We start from the raw sequence: 21,071 nt of genomic DNA, 5'->3' as shown, positions 1-21,071 counted from the left end.
CCAGCGCTTTGAATTTGAGTCTTAACACATTTTTACTGATTTTGGTTAGATAGACAGACAGGTAGATAGAAAGACAGATAGATAGATAGATAGATAGATAGATAGACAGACAGATAGACAGACAGACAGGTAGATAGATAGATAGATAGACAGACAGGTAGATAGATAGACAGACAGGTAGACAGATAGATAGATAGATAGACAGACAGACAGGAAGATAGACAGATAGATAGATAGATAGACAGACAGACAGACAGACAGATAGATGGATAGATAGGTGAGGTAATGGACCACTAATTGGTCCATTTGGGTCACAGCATAAAATACAGGATGAAAAGTTAAACATGCGATGCAAGGAAACATAAAGGAAACTGGAATCAAAATCCATACAGAGTCTGAGGTTTGTGCCTGTTCATTTGTATTTTTTTAATAAGAAAACAATAATCAATATCTGTAATTTTGAGTCTTGAAATCAAGCAATACATGAGAGCAAGCATAAGACAACTTGTAATAATTTATATGTATTGTTTTATGTAATATTCATGTACATTTTGAGGTTATATGATTGGGCTTTTTTTGCATCTCTCACTGTTAAATACCCTTGTTCAGTAAAGACCACATTTCTTTAAATTATCTTGTCATACTAAAGCAACATTGTCCTCTCCATCCCGTTCCAAGTGTCACCGTATGACAGCGTTACTTTCCTCGGAGTCAGATAAGGATGTGGAGATATATCACCCCCTGGCGGTGGTTCGTGGGAGCAAAGGCAATTATAGTTCAGCACCACACCAACAGCCCGGTTTCCACCAATAAAATATGTTATTTATAATATTTCAAATAAAAACACCAGGATTTTTTTTCATTCGACGAATTTTATTCTTGTTCTTTGTTTTCTATAGATATAAAAGATATAGATTTCTATAGATATTTCTAATTATTTCAACACGTATGATTCGAAAAATGTTTAGAGACGCGCGAACGATGTTATTAGAAGCGGAACTTTAGCGAGCTCCTGTAGAGCGTCGGATTTGTCCTGCGGACGGACCGGAAACAGCGTGAGGTTACCAAAGTCTCATCTGGAGAGTCGCACCTGGTGAGTTTTCTTTCTTTTTTTTTTTTTTTAAATAAGCTCCGCTGTCCTTCCTTAAAGAAAAATTGACACCGCTTTCCAGCAACACGCTGCCGTTTCTCTGCTGCCGCCCGCGAACCAAACCGCGTTAGGAAAAACGTTCGTTTTGAGGAGCTATATTTCGTGTACACATCCGATGGCGGGAGTCTCCAGAAGCCTCGTTGCTGCCGTGGGACATCGCCGCTTTGACTTTGAGTCCACGTCTTCGTGTTTGAACCTTCGGCTTGTCTGACCGCAGACCCAGACACCCGACCACCCTTCCACGGAACAGAAGTAACCCCACCAAACTCCATTCTAAAATCTGTTAATTTTCCGCTGCTGCTTCGCCTACCTGGTTAACACGCACTTCGTCTCGGGGCTAACGTCGAAGGAATCACCTTACAACGCTTGGACCTAGCATGCGTCGCTCTCAGTCATCTAGCAGATCGTTTTAGTGGAAGACAGTTGTAGGATCAAAAGTCAAGCTGATGCTTCGCGAGGTCTTTTTGGGCTACTACAAAAACACTGATCTGTGGCCCTGTAAAATATAACCATGTTAATGTCATGTAAATGTTTTTAGGAGGCTTTTCAGTTGCTTTGGTTGTTGGTCCAAGTACCGGAACTCACTGAAGGGATTCCAACTGACGATTATTGTCATCATCCGTCAATCTGCCAATTTTTTTTTTTTTTTCCATTAATCGATTGATTTGTTTTCCGTCTATAAAATGCCCGAGAAAAGTGAAAGCAGAATAGTCGCAGATTCATTTTCTGTCCATCAACCAATCGATTAATCGATAAATCGTTGCAGCTCCAGTCTTGCGTACCAGAATTTTTGATCAGGAAAACGCCTGATTTCGTTAGTAATTGTCTGATTTTTAAACAGCTGTATATGTTGTGCTTTTATACACTCATTTGCGCTCATTGTTGGTACACCAGGCCAAAACTAATGCAGACAAATACAACAAATCCTCCCTTCGTGAAGGTTATGAAGCTCAGTTCTGGTTGAAATTGTTTTACAGAGGTGTTGGTTTAAGTGTGCCATCATTTTTGGGGAATGTATTTTGTGGTGCTGTCGAACTGTATTGGGTGATAATGTTTCTAATGTTTCGGCCGCAACTAGCAGTCATTTTTGATGAATTCATTAATTACTTGGTCAATATAATGATGATGTCAAAACACAGTGACAGAAACGCCAGTCAGGAACTTTCCAGAACCCTTGTTCAAAACCCAAATAGGTTCAGTTTACCGTGATACATCACAAAGAGGAGAAGCAAATCCTCCCATTTTTAGAAGCTGGAGCCCGAGAAATTGTTGCTTTTTTTTTTCTTTTTTAAAGGACTGAAACGATAATTTAGAAAAGTTGACTTCAGCTCGACCCTCAATTATGTAAATAGGGTGGAAAAGATATTAGAACCACTTCTCCGTATGCATCCAGTGCGTTATACTGTTGCTAAACTGGCTCTGTTTTTTTTGTTTTTTTTTCTCTTGTTCAGATCAGTCCCCAAAAAGTCCCCGGCTGCCGTTCGTCTGCCCATTGCCTCGCTCAGAGCTGTCCGCGCAGCAACAGAGAAGATGTTGAGAAGTGCCTCAGCACAGGTGAGGAGGAGGTGGTCAATGCTGGGCCGTCTTTACGAACCGCACGCATTTTAATTTGGTCTAAGTACACGTGTACTGGGACAGTGCTGAGTGCTGATCATGCTTGGGAGTTTGGTAATGTTTTGGTCTCTCGGACTGGCAGGAGTGATCTCCGAGCCTAAATGAAAAGTGTCTGACGTATAAACTACTTCTGTGGTTTTTGCGAAAAGCTACGAAAAACAAGTCTGGACCGCTGGTTGAAATGATTATCAAGCTTCTTTTAACGTTTGCAGAGACTGGAAAGATGTGGCTTTCACTCATTGAAAAATCATCCCATGATTAGTTTCCCTTGGCTTGTTTTTTTGTATTCATCCATTTGAGTGATTTCCTCTTGTTTTTATATATTTTTTTTTTTCTTAATTTGATCTAAATTTCTTAATTTAATTCTGTGTGTTTTGACTTTTAATGCTTAAAGAAAAATTTCTGGTGCATTTTATTTGTTACATTGTAAAGTTACTGTAAATCAGATCAACAAAAATCAGATGAGAAGCTGTTAATGAGAAAGAGGGGGTCGGTACCTTTTTAGATTATGGGCGGGCAGATGCACATCAGCTCTGCGAACTTTTACCTTGTAAGTAAAAAATACCTCTCTTTCCTCCAGATCTTCAGACAGGCGGTGAGATACAGGAGCACAGACGTCAGCCTCATCCTGGAGAGATGTGAGAGAAGATTTTCTCTTATTAAATACACCTGTCTATTCTCTGCATTACATATTTTCTAGATTTAAAAGTTCACCCATTAGATGGGTCCGAGCCGGTTTAAAAGGGACGGCATGTGTCTGTCTTCTAGCGATCAACCGCGTGCAGCTGTTAGGTCGGGTTGGTCAGGATCCGGTGATGAGACAAGTGGAGGGCCGTAACCCTGTTACCATCTTCTCGTTGGCAACAAACGAGATGTGGCGCTCTGGAGACGGCGAGATCAGCTCAACAGGTACGGTGTCAGAGGACACGCAGTGGCAGAAATATATTTTTTTTTTTAAAAAGTCTTCTAGCCGAGGTCATTCCAGTTATATACCACATTTTATTTTACGTGAACGTGCTTGGCCAAGCGAAAGCGGTTAAGAACCCAAATCCACCTTACAAACGGACACAGACAGAACCAGGCTTTTATTATGAACACGGTGACTAATCATAAGCCTGGGAGGTGAAACCAGTTTGGGTATTATCCGAGGTTCAGTCAGCAGACACCACCTGATGACCTCAGGCAACATCTTTAGTCATTAAAGTTTACTCAGTTTGACCTTTTTTTTTTAGGAGCGTTCTCCAGAGCCTGCTCTCCTGTTAACTAGTTTGGCTCGTGCTAGTGCGGTTTTCAGCTTTAGAATTTAATCTCGGAACAAGGAAACCACTTAGGGTCATAATTCCAGAGTCTTGGTATTTGAAGCCTTGAGCTCACATTGTTATATTTAGGTTGTTTGAATTTTGATTACCAAATTAAGAGAATGCGAGGCCTCTGAAGCAACATTTAGGACCATCGTGGGAAGCAAAAACTCTCCACTCTCCACTAATTTAAGGCGGCTAAGGGATTTTTTTTTTCTCTTTTTTGGTAATTTATGGAGCTAATCTGCTCTGTTAAAATGGCAAAATCTATGAAGCGTCGCTCTCTGCCGCTAGAGGTCATTGTTACACCATGAATTGTGTCTAAATGGACATGAACACACGCTATGTGTAGTTATTATCGTTGTATTTCAAGGGGTTTCTGTCTTGGCAGCTGCTCTTCTATCAAATAGGCTGCTTCCCGTGTTACTAGGCTGCATTTTAAGACACTACCTACACTCAGTTACCAGTTTATTAGGTACACCTGCTAAAACTAATTCAGTCCAATCCGACAATCCTGTGATGATCATTTCTGACGACTCGGGTGATCAGCTTGACGTTCGGCCCTCCTTTCTGCTCTTTTCAGCCGTTTTAATGATCGTTTGGGAGGACGCAGCCCGCGGTGCTGTTGAACTGTTATTTTAAAATCTCTAGAACAGTTTCGACACAAACCGAACATTATAACCTTCGTGAAGGGAGGATTTTATTGCCGCAGTGTTTTGTTAGACTGCATTAGTTTTAGGTGGGTGTACCTAATAAACTGGCAACTGAGTGTACAGTGTATGAGGTGGATAAAAATGGCACAAAATAAACAGGGTAATACTGCGTCTTTCTCTAAAGTATTTATATAGCGTTCCAACTCTAACAACAAATGGACTGTATGTCAGATAAGAGGTCAGTGTGACACTTACTGGGAGAATATGGACAACGGTAGTTGTCAGATTTATTCCATGTTTCAAATTTTAACATCGGTCGTCGTTTCAAAAATGTTCCTCGTGTGCCGCATGAACGGCCTGTGGACTGTGAAGGTTCACGATGCATAATCTGTTACGCACCGCTGTTTTTTTTGTTTTGTTTCTGGCCCCAGGTGACATCAGTCAGAAGACGACGTGGCATCGTGTGTCGGTGTTCAAACCCGGTCTGAGAGACGTGGCCTACCAGTACGTCAAGAAAGGGTACGAACCACGTGTTGTTGTTTTTCCTGTAGTGAGACAGTAGAGTGCAGGCAGAGATTAGATTAGATTAGATTCAACGATAGGAAATGGCTTTATATGAAGAGTAAATCGCTATGTACAGGACGTAAATGAACTATGAGCAGCTCACAAAGGTGGACACGTGCGCAGCGATGCAGTTTGTGACATAAAGTGGCGTCGCAGTGGGTGTTAGTTCAGGTGAGGGGGATGTCATGCGACAAGTGTCGCCAGCCAGATTTGAAGCCGGAACGTTGTGGTCGTGTGGTTTGGGTCTCAGACTGCTACGCCACATGAAAGCAACACTCTATGCAAAATTCATATTTTTAGCAGCTGTACAAGTTGTTGTTGTTTTTTTTTTTTTTTTTCCCTTCATACAGAACAGCGCTCTAAATGTGTTTCAGTTCCAGCGGTGGCAGGCTTTCGATGCCAAAGTCAAGTGTCCAAACACAGACGCAGACTTCTCGCACCACTGCTGCAGCTCAATCATTTTCCCCGCTGTTTATCTGAATGGTTAGGATGTAAGTTCCAAACACGCTTGTTTTCAGCACTGCACATCCGCTGTAACTGACGAGAGATCACAACTGACCACAGCTGCGGTTTGCTGTCTGTGAGGAAACTTCCCTTCGACAGACGGCAAAGGGCCGATTTGATTTTTGCCATTCCCTTTATACTTTGCTTTATATCCTTTTTACTATCTCTGGTTTTATTGAACCATTGTGACAAATGTCACAAATCAATGAGCACGGCAGCTTTAATGGATTGTGGGGTTTTTTGGGGGGTTTTTTTGTTTTTGTTTTTGTTTTTTCCCCCAGTGTGATAATGTACCTTCTTATTAGGTCACATATTCAGTTTAGCCAAAACAAAAGCTATTCCCATGTGGCTATTTGATTTAAAAACTGTTTCTCAGTTGATTCTACCACGTCACCATATATGACGATATCACAACGAGCAAATTTGCCACGACGTCGGATTTCATCTACGTTTAGCTGACACCGAACTCGGTTTTAACCTCTGTAGGAGCAAGAGCTAAATGCCGTGAAGCTTTTTGTTTTCTGAATTTATTTTGCGGACATTTTTTGTCAGTGGCGAGATGACAGTAAGTGAGGGGAGCGGGAGATGGGGAATGACAAGTGACCAAAGTCTGTTGGCAGGACGTTGATGCGGGCTGAGGCGGTTCGTGGTCAGCGCCTCATCTCCCGAGCCTCCTAAGGTCATCAAACGTATTTTTAGAGAACCTTTTTTTGGGCGGGATATCACGCAAAACCTTACGTAACGCTCAATCAACCAAATCTAAAATTTAAACTGGTTCTCTGAATGATAAAATAACAAGAGCTGAATTTTTTAACTTAAAAAAAAAAACCTGTAGGGTGGCCGTGGTTAATCTCAACCTTATGAAGACATGAAATGGTGGAATGCAAATCATAACATATTCTGGCCGTACCCATTATCAAGCCCTTTTTTATTTTGGGTAGAGGTTCATGATAGTGCTACATGTAGAAACCCCATTTAAATTGAGGGATGATTATTCTGTGTTTCTGCCTTCAGTTAATTCTGGGAAAATGGGGGAGTGCAGATCTGTAAAAAATGTAAATCAGCACTTTTTCATCATAGCTTTAAAACCCATGAGGTTTCACTCTGTCACATACAGAAATTCACAGTAGAGGAACCTTCGTGGCTGATCCTGAGTCTTGTCTCTTTCAGGTCTAGGATTCTAGTGGAGGGGAAACTGGACTACGGGGAGTACGTGGACAAGAACCAGGTTAGACGTCAGGCCACCACCATCATCGCAGGTCAGATTAAACACCTCATACATACACACACACACACACACAAATGATCTCTCTCGACACGACTTCTAAAAAAAAAAACCCCGACTATTCTCCCTTCTCCCTTTTCCAGACAACATCATCTTCCTGAGCGACAACGTGCGAGACAGAACCTGAGGGACTTTGCTCAACAACAAGACGACTTCTTTTTTGTGTCTCCCTGGTTATACAAAAAATATATATATATATATGACTGAGGACCTGAATGCCACCAAGTAAAGGAACTGACTGACCCACCAGAGAGGGGACAGAATAAGCTGTGACACTCTGAGCTTGTTTGACTGTGGCGCCTCCTGCTGGTGGGAAAAAGAAGTCTTCGATGCATCAAGAGTAGCAGAGAAAGCCCACTCTTGTAGTGTGTGTTTGTGTGTGTGTGTGTATATACACCCAGCGATTCAGATTTTTTATTGTGCTACATGTACAAAGCCCTTAAAAATATTCACTTTTTGTTATGCCCTTGTTGTGAGTTCTCAAGTTTTATGTATTGGGAAAAATGTTGAAAGCAATAGTTTGAGGGATTTAAACACACTCAGATAATTTTGTTAATCCATCAAACTTACTTTGAAATGCTTCTGGTAAACCATAACACTGAGTTTGGTGACTCAGTGTCAAGGATTTTGAAAAGTTGCAGCTCTGCCAGGAGCAACTCTTGCTCACGTTGAAGGATCGTAGCCAGAGTTGTTATAGTTCTTCTTCCTTGTGTCAGTTAAGACAACTTCTCTTAGCTCAGTAGTTCAGAAATTATTCCTTGGAGAGGAAGATGAAAAAAATCAGGGGTCTTAAACTACTGCGCTGGGAGCCAGATCTGACACGGGAGACAGTTTCTTTAAGGCCCCTGACATGTTAGGAATTTTTGGCCATTTCATCTTTCCCTGCTGACTTATTTTTAAAAGTAATCATTCAGAGCAAAATTACCTTTCTACTTCAATCCGTCACCTTCTAGTAACAAATGTTTGTCCAAATTTAGTTTTTTTTTTTTCTGTGCATCTTGTCAACTTTAAACACTTCAGCTTTGACCAGCAGATTTACCGTGGCATACACGATACCAAAATGTCTCTCTCTAGAGAAAGGTTAACAGTTTCAAGAAGTGGACTATTGATTTATTTGTGTTGCGGCGTTTGGTTCAGCTGCTACCCGTCAAATGTGCAAGGAGTAGGCTGTCGTCCTCAAGGAATACAGTATCAAGCCAGTCAGTATGGGACCCCTGCTGTAAATAAAACGCACCAGGCTGACCTCAAGTGCTGCGTTCGTTTTTAAGCTTGCATGTTTTAACTTGCCATACAGTCGATGTCAGAAGTGAACAAATCACTTTTGTAAGATAAGGTAACCCCTTTTGTCATGTAACAACAGGTTTGGTCCTTTTTTATACCTCAAAGTTCTTGTGAAACATCTCCTTTAAAAAAAAAAATAATAATAATAATCTGACCTTCTGGATTTTAGAGACAGAAGTTTTTTATTGGCAAACAATGACTGTTTTCAGCTTTTGTCGTGTCCCATCTGGACTTGTCTCGATGGCAAATGTCAGCTGTCTCTCTCTCTCTCGAGTTGCTCATGCAAATGTCACGATTAAAGGTTGTTCAGCTGGAGGGAAAACCGCAGCTCGCTCACCGAAACACTAAAAAAAAAATTTAAAACAAAAGGAGACTAGCATGCAAATTTAGTGGAAACGCCTTCGATTCTGAACTGTGCATAGTTAAAACACATTACTTATATCCACATTATTGTAGTGACATGACAGGTTCTTTTTATCTATTGCGTTTTAATCTTGTTTTCTGCCTTGTCACTCCGTTGTCAGTTGTTATCACACTTATCGGTTTTTCATTTCCTTCCTGGACAGCGGCCGGTTGGCTTTAGCTCACTGCTGTCGGTTCAATCCTCTGTTATGGCTGCTATAATAGACCACCCCCAACCCCGAACCCCCAAGTATTTCTGTCTTTCACATTACTGCTCCTTTCCTACAGTCAGAACATGTATGATTTAACTTCCCAGTGTTAATAACTTTTCTTACAAAACACTTTCTAAAGTGGAGAAAAATGGAAAAAAAAAAGATTAAAAACAAATTAAAAAAAAAATAATAAATGGAAGTCAGATAAGGTCAATGACAGGTATTTGCATAGAAACTCATAAAAACATTTTAAAGTATGTGTGAAAGATGAACAAATACTTCTAAACCATTAAATTTTAAATGTCTCCATTGCTGGGCGTTGATTGGCTGTTTCTGTGACAACGGGGGCGGGCTCTCACGCAAAGGTATTCTTGGCCTAAAATGACTGGTCGCAGAAATGCCAGAGAAGTCTTTCTTGATTGGCTTTCTAGCCTTGTCAGTTAAAGGCCCTGGAGGGCAGAGCTGCACGGTAGAACGGGCTTTAAAGCCAGGAGAGATCTGATTGGTCAGTCGGAAGGGCGTGGGCGGGGCCGGGAGTTCTGGATCAAACCTGTGGCTTCAGTGTACAGAAGCGCCTCAGCGCGAGACCCGGAAATGTGGGCTTAAAAATAAAGGCTTAAAAAGTAAATAATAAAAATAAATAAAGCTTTTTTTCATACATAGATAGATAATCATTAAAATATTCTTGTGAGTAATTTTTATTTTCCTTAAAGGACGCTTTTGTAAGTAATAACTTTAACTGGATAGTGTACAGCTTTTTTTTTTTTTTACCATATTGTTTATATTTCTTTGAATTTTTGTCTTTTTTCTTACATTGCCTCCTAGAATTGGTTTTATTTGTTTTCATCATTAAATCTAATGATTTTGTATTTTGATTATTATAAATTTGCTATATTATTATTATTATTAGTAGTAGTAGTAGTTGATATTATTATTATCATTGGTATTATCATCAGTTATAGTAGTGCTGGTGGTAGTAGTATTTATTCTGTATAGAACCAGTGTGGCCTGAAATGAGGAAATGTTAGCTTTATTTTGAAACTAGAGACTGGAAACCCTGGCTTATTAATGTAGGTAATTGACACTAGTGTCACAAACAGCTGGAAAAGATGAATCACTGCACATTCTGAAACTCACATTTTATTTCTAGAGTGTTATGTTGAATGTATGGCTGATACATACCGGGCACGGGTATGAGGCCGGTTGATTCTCGCATATATATATACCTTATTTTATTTAACTTTTCTGCATGCGCTCCTCTCTCTGGGTCTCTGTGACTCCGCCCGTGCATTCCTGTGTGTCTGGGCCGTGAGGAGGAGGAGGAGGAGGAGGCGAAGGAGAGAAAAAGGAAAGAGAGGCTGCCGAGAGCTGCCCGTGTACGCTGAACCGGAGAGGAGATGATAACAACAACAACAATAACAAAAACGACAGCGACAGCAACTCGCAGCCTGACTCCGACTGCTGCAGCTCTCGGACACGTTTAGTCTAAACCAGCGGGACGTCTTTCCCCTTTCCTCTCTTTTTGTTTTTGTTTTTGTTGTTGTTTTGTTTGATTTCTTTTCTTTCACTCAGACGAGTTGTTGGGAACTTTTTTTTTCTTTTTCTTTTATTTTCTTTTTTTTTTTTTTTCTCCACCGGAGTTGGAGCCGGAGTTTGGTTTCCAGTCTGACCTGCATTGCAACAAAACCCCGCTGCTTCTTCTGTCGCTGCTGCTGCTGCTGCTGCTGGAGGAGAAACCCCCCCACACCCCCCAAAAAAACCCCAAAAAAACACAACAACAACAGCGACGTCCACAAGGCCGGAGAGAGTCTGTGTGGAGGGAGCCATGGAAATCCTGGACAGTGGTGAACCGTTCCTGCACTGGGACCGGAACCTCAGCGAGCTGTCTGAGGCCGGGGAGATCGACTCCGTGCTGTACACCAATGTAAGTAATCGATCAGGGATGGATGGGTGGATAAGGGGGTGTGGGGGTAAAGAATATGTGCGTGATCGATCAGGGGCCTGGTGAGCGGCTTCGCAGCTTCTCGGTGGGAAATAATCACCTCTGTCTCACTTTGATGAGGATTTAATAGAAAGGGGGTGGGGGAGAGTAATGTGTCCAGTGTGTGTGTGTGTGTGTGTGTGTGTGTGTGAGTGTGTGCCTCGCTCTCCATTCACATCTTGAGCCTTGGGGTCCAGGATCTAAGTTACACTATTTTCCCAGCCTTCCCTTTTTCTATTCCCTTAAACACAATTCAGCCAAAAAATATTCAAAGTTTCTGGTACTGGGCAGGGATACGGTAGAGGGAAAACCCTACCTGAGCTCAATTTAGTCCTGGGCTGTAGTGTAGGTCTGCGACGAACAATTATTTGCACTGTTATTCGATTATTCAGTCAATAAAATGTTGCAAAATAGCATAAAAAGGCCATCACAAGTTCCCTGACTCAGTGTCGCAGTCTTCAGATACCTTGTTTTGTCTTGACCAACACTCCAAAACCCAAAGACGTTTAATTTAATTTTCTTTTAGATCATATAAAAGGGAACAAAACGTAAGCCCATACCCACACACGAGAGGCTGGAAGCACAAAAACCTTTTTGGTGTCTTTGCTTGATAAATGACTAAAAGGACGAGCTGAAGAATCCGAACTGTTTCAGCTCCAGTTTACTCGTCTTTAAAGACACAAGAGAGGGGGGGGGGGGCTGTTCCATCTTCATTTGACCCCCACTGACTCTGACTACTCCCAGAAAACTTTTTAGCCACCAGTTACGGGTGGACTCTTACTTTTGCTCGTCTCTGATTTCCTTCCTGTTGACGGCCAGACCAGTTTACAGTTGAAATGAAAATATGAAACGTTTCTGAAAAACGATCAGGAAGTTTGGGAGCTCGGCGGCATTTAGTAATGACCCCGAGCCCCCGAGTGAAGTGCACATGATGAAAATCCATTTGAGACGGCTGGATCCGGCCGATGAGCCGGCATCCGGAGCAGCAACCACTGGGTTTCCTTCAAAATAAAACACCCAACGCGCTCCCAGATTCCAGGTTTATTCAGGGGTGGGGGGTTGTGCGCAGATAAGTGCCTCCCGTTGTATGAATTTCCAGTTCACTGAACACTTCCCTGTACATTTTATACCACACATTTGATTTCAGTCAAAAACTGGACTATTTAGTATGAAGACCTATTTCTTTTTATTGTTTTGTAATTTAAATAAAATACGGTTTCGTAGAATACCTTCTTTTTGTCTCTGCTTTAGTACTTGGTCATACTCTCCTCAGATGTATACCATCTGTGACTAATAGCTTGCTCACATTTTGTGCAGGAGAGTACCAAGAGTTCAAATGAACACACGCAGACAGACGGCACGCATCAAAATCTTCATTTTAAACTCAATTTACTCTGCGGATTTCTCTAGAACTCCCTTTTTTTCATCTCGCTAGCCGTTTCGACTCCTCCAACTCTCTGCGGACGGACACACTGGGAAGCTAATTGAAGCCTTACTGGTTGCAGTGGTTGAGCCCTGGAGTTCACATCCCAGAAAGACCGGGGGAATGTGTCATCGGAAAGTTGACTTTTTGCAAAGAGGACTGTACCCAACAAAAGGGCTTTAAAAAAAAATCGAGCAGGAACATTAATTTACAGGGAGAAGATGTGGAATTTCTCAACCGAAATTTATTTATGAAACTAACTTGAGTGAGTCTGATTCCTCCAGTCATAAATGACTTATCGCCTCTATTATTTCCACATTAGTTCTACAGTGCAGTTATGCAATGAAATAGGGCTGTAATTTGGGATTATTTTAACAGTGGGTTAACCCTCTGGAGTCCCGTCTAATCATCGTGGAATACAACGGGCATGTTTTATTTATAGTAATGTAGCTCTGTTAATATGTCATCTACAGCCAAGCTGAGAAAAGCGGTCGAAAGTGCTGTTGCTACCGTTTAACACAGTATCTCATTTATGTCTGTAAAGCTTAAAAATTGAATCACAAATTTACATTCAGTGTGATTTTCACATACTGTAGACTTTAAATGGAAAAGGCACAAAGCGTGTTTGGATGAAAGCACTTTACATGTAGTCCCATAGTTTTATTTCTGCTCCATTTGTGTGTATTTAAAGAGAAACAGTAGATTTTTTTCAACCTTGAACTGCTCTATGGTCGTATTTTACCCTGTTATTGTCTTTGGTGACTGATTATCCGTTTGGCCTAATGTCAGAAAAATGTCAGAAACGAGTGAAAGGCTCCCACATTTCCATCTCCTCAGTCAACACCTTACATATCAAGTGCATTTGTCAACATTTATAACTTGTCCCATGAAGACATATTTTACACTATTGCAGCTGTGTTTTACTATAATTCATTGTCTGTTTATATATCAGCCTCCCCCTATGGGCGCCCACAGGAGGAGTTATAGTTGTGGACAAAAGCATTGATAAACACTTATATCTAGCTACAACTACATTATAGTGTGATATAAACTATATGTAAATGCTATTTGTCACCCGTTTACCTGATAACCAGTAGTAGTAGAGATAGATACAACAGCATATTCTCAGTGAGACAAGCCCTGTGTTTAAATGGCCTTCTTGCCTTCAGTTATGTAACTTGGAGTGTGTGTCGCAGCTCTATGTCTCTCTGGTCAACACTGTGGGCCAAGAGGAGTGTGTGTGTCTGTGTGTGTGCTTGTGTCTGTGTCTGTGTGCACGTATGTGTGTGTGTGTGTGTGTGTGTGTGTGTGCTTGTGTCTGGAGACGATTGGAGGAGTGGAAGGGTTTACAGGGAAAAATCCAGCTGCCTTGCAGGATGGGAATCAGACACCGTAGAGGCCGACTGAGCCCGAGACTGAGACAAAACACACACATGCTCGCACACACTTTGGCATTTACCTCCTCTAGGAAAACATACAGACAGGTAAAGACTTGCGTTGTTAAAGCTTCAGAGCCTTCAAGCTGTGAGTGTAGGCCCTTTAAACAACTCCTGAGGCAACAGTTCCTTTCAAACAGCAGCAGACGGTATCTGAGCAAGAGAGCTGCAGCCGCCTTGTTCTTCTGTTGTCTGTTACAGGAGGTTTTAGGATTACTATGAGACACCATAAGATGTACCAGAAGATTGGGTTGCCAGTCAACTTTTGTTTTAAGTGGTGAGACCAAAGACAGAAAAATCATCCACCGTGGCTCCCAGAGGATCATTGGCTAATTGGCTAAATACCAAAATAAGTTTCTGCATAAATAGGAAATTATCACAAGTCATTGCAAGAGCTGCTGAGTCACGTGTCTGTCGAAATTCGCTTTACTGAAGCGAACGGTGAAAGGTAAAAGTCAGCTAAAAGAACTAGAGGCTTCGAGAGCACTGTCGGGCTCTGGATCAAAATGAGGGAACATCTGTGAATCGTTGTTTAAGGCTTAAAACCAACCATCACAACTTGGTGATTAGTCTGGGTTCTATTTCTGGGTTCATGCGACGATGATTTTCAGTTTTCAGTTTCCAAACTAAAATCTCTTAAGTGGAAAATGAGCTTTCAACAGCTCGCATTACTTAAAGTACTGAAACTTTCAACACAGTAGCACCCTGAGTACTGAGGACCAGGGGCCTGTGCTGCAGAGCGAATGGTGTGTTACCCTCCGGTCTTTGGGCTTAACTCGGGTTTTCCGGTGTCACGAAGCGGGCTAACTTTTAACCGGTCAACTACACTTTCAGTAAATAACCACATAAGGACAATTCTAGCTTCATTTTCATCGCACAAAGGTCATTTCATTCCTGGCAGATTCCTGACAGTGTTATTACTTTCATGCTCTTACTCTGTCACTGCAGCTCAGAATAACATGAGGAGACTCTGTGATGAGAGCTGGAGATAAAAACTAAACGCTCTGTTTTCTTTTATTGGGGAAAAAAAGAAAAGGAAAAAATACATTTATAAAAGTAATCTACACAATTAAACGTTTTTTTAATGTGCGTCGCATATTTGTAATAGTTTGCTCTTCATCAGACGAAAAAGCAAAAAGGACTCACTCTAAACTAAAGACATTTATAATAAATCCTAGACCGGACCAAACTTAATTGCCGGACCAGAGTCGCTTCGTAAACCCGGGCTCTGTCAGGTAAACGCAAGCGGATTACTTTTGTGTTGGCGTTTTCATCGCGTTACCATTGAGGTTGGACAATGTCGTGAAACAGAGGGCCGAAGTAGTTAAAGGGACACCAATTTACACATAAAAACCAGTTTGCTCGTTATGAGGAGTATAAGGAGGAGGATAAGACGTGTGCATTTACCAGCCAAGGAAGGTCTAAAAACAGTGAGGTAGGTAACAAAAGGCTAAATTAGATACAATCACTAAATGAAGTATAAAATTAAATATAAAAGCTGCTTCGATTTTGATCATTCTTTATTTTAATCTGCCTCTTGTAAATTCACCAACTTTACGGAAGAACTAAATTGCTTGAATAACCCTCTGAGGACCTTGCATTTCATTCTCTTTGCAGTGAGACAGTCAGACAGGTTGTAAACATGGCTAAAATTAAGCCAGATTGTCTAAACCACTTTATTCAAGGGGAAAACCTGAAATGCTGCCAATGGTCCCTGAGTTGGTTTCACCAGCATTGTGGGATTGCGTTTGAATATGCGAGTAATTATAGCAGCATTGAAAAACAGAAATGCTTACTCTTTGGCGAATCATTGTGTAGGAGGCTGTTATGATCCTCATAAATCAAGACATAGTGCTCAGCCCTACACTATTGTGCACAGCTCCCTTTTAAAGGTGCTATATGTGAGTTTTTGCTATCGCTACGTAGCCAACGTTAGCATTAACAGCTGTTTGCTTAACAAGAGCCTCGGCCATCGTTGGGTTTACAAGACCGGAGGTCAGAAGACGCCCCCAATGAGCGGCGCTACCTCTTCATTCTCTCATGTGGGACCGAGGGCAGACTGGACAGCTACAGTGGCCCCCAATCGCAAAGCGATATTACGAGACGGGACAGGCCAGGGCTTGCTGGTTAGCATGCTAACCTCAGTAGGAGAAGAGAAGTGATAGAAATTCCACCGCTGGAGACGGCTCTTGGCGACTAAAGGAGTAAAGTTTGATGCTGAACTCGCAACGTTTTCTTGTAGACCGGTCAGTAAGCGGCTGTTAATGCTGACGTTGGCTACGTAGCGATAGCAAAAACTCAATAAAAAAAAAAAATGTCAGTATTAGTATTGACATTATTGTTATTGCCCACTCTTAACGCGCACAACTACGCGAGCATGATATCTCGAAGTTGAACCAGAGTTCCCCTCCGGGTGTTTGAAAAGGCGAAATATATAGACACCGCACTCGCATCATACCGACTCATAAAGACCACGTTGTGTTAGGAAGCAGTACTAAGACGCTCTTGTTAGCGCAGTGAATATTCTATATTTAGTAAAGCACGAATAGTATATATGTGTGGGAGAAAGAGTGTGTGTGTGTGTGTGTGTGTGTGTGTTTGTTTCTGTGTGTCTGTGTGGGGGGGGGGCACGGAATGCGCGAATGTGAAAGCCAACAAGACTGTAGTGTTTGAATCTCAGGCAGCTTCAGAAACAGACTGTTGAGTCTTTGTCCCTCTTCCCCCGCTGTGGGTCGGGTCTCGCTCTCACGGGGGGTTTTGTTGACCCGGGATTCCTCACGACAATGTAAAGCTTCTCATTCGGTAGCATGTGTGGGATCCTCAGCCTTAACGCCTGCTTGTCCCGTCATCCCAGAGGTCCCTCCCATCTCTCTCTGTCTCGGTTCTGTAGAAGCTTTTATCATAATCAAGCTCATCAGGTTTTTAAAATAGTAACAGTGCATCGGTGTGAGGGTGGAGACGTTCCTCCTTCTTTCATCTCCACTCACCTATGACCAAAACAACTCCTTTTTGACATCATAGTGATTTAATAATAGATATTTTAAGATTCGTGTGTATGACATGAGGGAGGAGGTGGAATCAATCAATTATTCAATTCAAAATCCAAAAAAAATTTTCTTCACATTTTCCTTAAGAAAGAAACACACATTATAATATATGTTTATCACATTCATAAAGTAGCTGCTGGTTGTGTTTTTGTGTAGGTTTGAACAAATGTCTGCGTGAAGAAAATCACCCCGAGACGACTAATATAGCAGTGATCAGTTACAGAATGACTGTAAATGTACAATACTCAGTAAAGACACGTTATATCCCTCATATCAGAGGTAAACGTAGGAGATAAATTATCTAAAAAGAAACGAGATATGAGACTGAGATCACATTTCTGTCAGAGTAGCTCTAGAAATAGACAGAGAGAGAGTGGCGTTAAACTTAAGCACCATCTCGTGCGGTTGCTCGTACTCGTGTCTTTCCAAAAACAAATTGGCGTGTTGCTCGGCACATGGTGTACTCACTGCACTCTTGGAGAGAAGAAGAGACCGACACGCGGAGCAGAGGAGCATATTTGCTCTGCACATGGTCCAGGGCTTTTGCAGCTATGTGTCTGCTTACATAACGCGCGGCATACCTGCAGATAAAGACTCACCTCTGTCTATAAATCTAACACCAGCTGGCATCCGACGCTTTTACCGATACAGGTACGTGCTGTGCTCTTTGACAGCTCAGCACACAATCAGGGGGACTTTATTCAAACACTCGCGCTCGCACACACACACACACACACACACACACACGCACACACGCATAGAGTTGAAGGTAAACAGCTCGATCCATTTGCTCACAGTGCGGAGCCTGTTCTCCGTCGGGGCAGGGCATCCTGCCCCCCGATGGCCTCGCTCTGTCTCTGGCTGAATGGTCCGTGTGTCTGCTGTAACATGAGTGTCAGTGCGTGTACGGAGAGGCCGTCGTTCAGGGCGCGCGCGCGCACGCACACACACGCACGCACGCACGCACATTTACACACAGTCAGCAGTCCAGCTTTATATCGGGAGTCGATCAGTGACGACATAATGTTTTCACAGCCGGTCCCGTTTTATTGCCAATCAAAGGTCAGAGCATCTGCACCGGTTGTGTACAGTGTTACACATGTTCCAGTTTTACATATTACAACCCGGTCAGCCTCTGTCTGTAAATCAGGTTTTGGTTTTGGCAGGAAGACCGTTCCTGCGTACGTATGATGAAACACACAGGGCTATTACTGCAGGGCCGGATCTTCAGGTTGGTCTCGGAGTCGATCGAGAGAAGCAGACAGCAGCAAAATAAAGGCAGATTTTGCTGCTTCTAGAAAACTTGATGTTGTTAATAACTTTTGTCAGATGTTCAGACAATGCTTTTTTTTTTTTTTTTTCTTAATTTTGGTCAGCAGGACAGTAGGTTCTGTATAAGATAATCCTGTTCTGGGTTATGAATGGAAGTGCTTTAATCTGCTCCCAGTGGATCAGGTAGATTCTCAGTTAAATTTAGAGTCAAGCTATGCAAAAGAAATAGTAGTAGGCTTTTCACATGGCGGCAGCTGCACATGTGCCCGAGAGTTTAACTTGCTGTTGTTTAGTTCAGGGAACCCTCCTGGTACTTTTTAGAGCTCTGCTTATTCAGTTTGTACTGTCTAGTGCTGCACTGTGTTTCCGAAATTCTTGTCACCGGCTAAAATTTGATTCAGTAAAGTGAGACATATCAATACGTAATACGTCCGATACGCGGCTGGATTGATTAGACGGGGTAGGTTTTGTGTTTACTTTCAGTCTGACATTTACAACTGGCGTTAACATACGACCTACATCTGAATATCCTATCTGGATATAGGAAAAAGATGCAGTTTATTGCACGGAGAAATGCACTGCGACGAGGCGCAGACTGCATCTCAGCCGGGCGTGAACGCAAACTGTGCAGCTTGACCGCACTTTCAAGAAAAAGTAAATCCACCCGGTCACCGAACTCCAGCTCCGCCTCCATCTGCTGGCTCAAGCTGCCCGTCAAAACCCACAAGTAGTAGCACCAGCTTTTTCAGTCTACCCTTCGCAAGAAGTGGTTTGAAAATTCAAAGATGTCTGTCCGTGGCACCGCTTCCCTTGACCTGGCACGCAGCCTCGTCTTTCCACCCGGGTGACAACAAAATATTTGGGAACTTTGTCAAATATCTGTCTCCGATGTACCCCATTATTCACCTCAGCATTGCTCTAATTAAAGCCGTCTTGCTGACTCGCACTCCTTCGGCTTTAGAAAGCGACAGGAACCGACACATGGTGCGCACATGGACGCGGAGGACACGTTTCTCCCCTTTGCAAAACTGATGCAACTTCTCTCCTGACTTTGAAAGTGGACTCAGGCCTCGGTGCTGCTGCGGGCGGTGCAGGCATTTGAGAGCGAAGCGAAGGTAGTAATCAGAGTGTGGGGGATCATTATGGAAAATCCACAGGAGCCTTGGTTCTCTGAGGCAAAGCTAAATTTATCCCTCTGTCTGTCTCTCCCTCCCTCTATCCCTCTCTCTTTCCTTGACTCCGTATCTGTCTGTCACTCATCTGCCCCCTCTCTTTTTTCGCTTTAGGCCCCATAAAAGGTTTTGAATAATTGTGTGTGGTTAGCAGGGTGTGGGTTTTAAACATCCAGCCCCCAAATGAGCCTGAAAGCAGTTTTATATAGTAGCAGCCTGGTGAGAGGCAACACACTGACCACTCTTCCTTTCTTTTTTAGGCTCTTTTCCACTGCTTCCTTCTTTCTTATCTGGATATATTGCAATTTTAGAAGATATTGAGGTTGCATCATAGTTTTTGGGCATACTCCAGAGAAGAAATCAAAATAACATCCTTGTTATAGAGTTTGAAGTTGTAGAATCAACAGAATTTCAGTCTATTCAGACTTCGGGCTTTCTGCACATGTAATTCAGGTATTAAACATCAAAGAGTTTAAAGCCTGTAAACTGCTTATTAAACTTTAAGGTGTGCGAGCTGTGAGACACACTCAACTTTGATGTGTTTTTTTTGTGCAGCTTAGATCCTGCCTCGTGGCTCAAAGTGTACAATCAAGGCAATTAAGTTTAAGTCAGAAACATGCCCGTCCGCCGACTAGTTAACCTTTCACCCCTCTTTCCAGCCCTCCTCCTCCTCCTCTTCCTCCTCCTCCTCCTCCTCATCCGACACTCCACCAGGGTGAGCTGAGAGTTGGGACGAGTTGTCTCCTGTCTGAAATTCCAGTTCCTAAGAAACTGCTACTTAACCCCCCATTTGATCTTCCAGACTTCTGTCTTTGTCAACTATAGGTTCATCCATATTTCTTTAGCTCCCTTTCTTTCCCCCTTTGCCTTTTCCTACTTTTTAAGTATTTTTCTTTTTATTTTACCCTTTAAGTCTTGATTCCCCCCCCCCTTAAAATTCCATAAAAAACAGTAACACATGAATATTATGTGTCTGCTTATTTACTGAAGCTATATGAGGCTTATGCTGGATTTAAGGGAAATGAACCCAAAACTCACTTAATACTTACTTCTTGTGAATTCACCCCTACAGCCGGTGGAAATTGTCTGCCCGTCTTGTTTGTCATTTTATGTTTCACCCTAATTTCCCGGGAGTTTCAAAGGCGTTTGGGATTTTTTGCTGGAAATACAAAATAAAATACATCCCTATTCACCCATCCATAGTTTTGTTGGGTTGGTGCAACATTCGGTAGCGTTCGTAAAGACCCAACGAGTGCTTTAGTGTTTACGAGGGTAAATTCAGATCAATTTTAGTCTACCGCCTTCCATTTAAATTTCCTCTTCTTCTATGTCTGTGCGCCCCCCCCCCCCCCGTTTTCTACCCACTTTAGTCATTTCTATTCCCCTCTGTCCCACCAGATGTGGCTAGGATTAAAAAGTGTGCACTCGGGCCAATCTGAGAATCATCGACATTTGGAGGCACACTGCCCAAACTTTGGGCCAGAGTCAGCTCTTGAATCTGGAATTGAAAGTATACTGGTATATTATCTATGGCTCAAGTCCGACTTGAGCCTGGCGATTAAGCGCAACCTTATCGCCCGACAAGAATGTTGGTTTTGAACGACTCCGCACAACTCTGGGTTAAGTTCAGTGACAATGTTTTTGTATGTCCAGTGCCAACATTTCAAAAGTTCTCACAACTAAAACACTCGGTTAAGGTTAGGGAAAGATTGCGGACATTGTTTAATTGCAGGTCCAAGCACCGAGACCTCCGCAACTTTACGTTCTGCCTCGATGC

At 42.4% G+C, this 21,071-nt stretch overlaps 2 protein-coding genes across 3 annotated transcripts in view; both read left to right on the top strand.

The window, feature by feature from the left end:
* Nucleotides 1-969: 969 nt before the first annotated feature.
* Nucleotides 970-7,254, top strand: ssbp1 (single-stranded DNA binding protein 1). 2 transcript variants are annotated; one of them, XM_040151541.1, is made up of 7 exons: nt 970-1,093; nt 2,602-2,704; nt 3,345-3,402; nt 3,533-3,673; nt 5,147-5,234; nt 6,954-7,042; nt 7,152-7,254. In XM_040151541.1, the coding sequence occupies exons 2-7, from the start codon at nt 2,681-2,683 to the stop codon at nt 7,193-7,195; spliced, it is 444 nt and encodes a 147-aa protein (XP_040007475.1). In that variant the 5' UTR covers nt 970-1,093; nt 2,602-2,680; the 3' UTR covers nt 7,196-7,254. The 2 variants fall into 2 exon arrangements, with proteins under 2 accessions (XP_040007475.1, XP_040007485.1); XM_040151551.1 differs by lacking the exon at nt 970-1,093 and adding an exon at nt 1,134-1,402.
* A 3,300-nt stretch (nt 7,255-10,554) lies between these two features.
* creb3l2 (cAMP responsive element binding protein 3-like 2) overlaps nt 10,555-21,071 on the top strand; it is a 33,473-nt gene continuing 22,956 nt past the window's right edge. Inside the window, 1 exon segment of the mRNA XM_040147681.1 lies at nt 10,555-10,887. Within this exon segment, the coding sequence (XP_040003615.1) occupies nt 10,789-10,887 (99 nt within the window). The 5' untranslated portion in view covers nt 10,555-10,788.

This window comes from Xiphias gladius, chromosome 2 (genome assembly GCF_016859285.1).
Source record: "Xiphias gladius isolate SHS-SW01 ecotype Sanya breed wild chromosome 2, ASM1685928v1, whole genome shotgun sequence".
Classification (NCBI taxonomy): domain Eukaryota; kingdom Metazoa; phylum Chordata; class Actinopteri; order Istiophoriformes; family Xiphiidae; genus Xiphias; species Xiphias gladius.
This window is presented reverse-complemented; position numbering and strand designations above follow the sequence as displayed.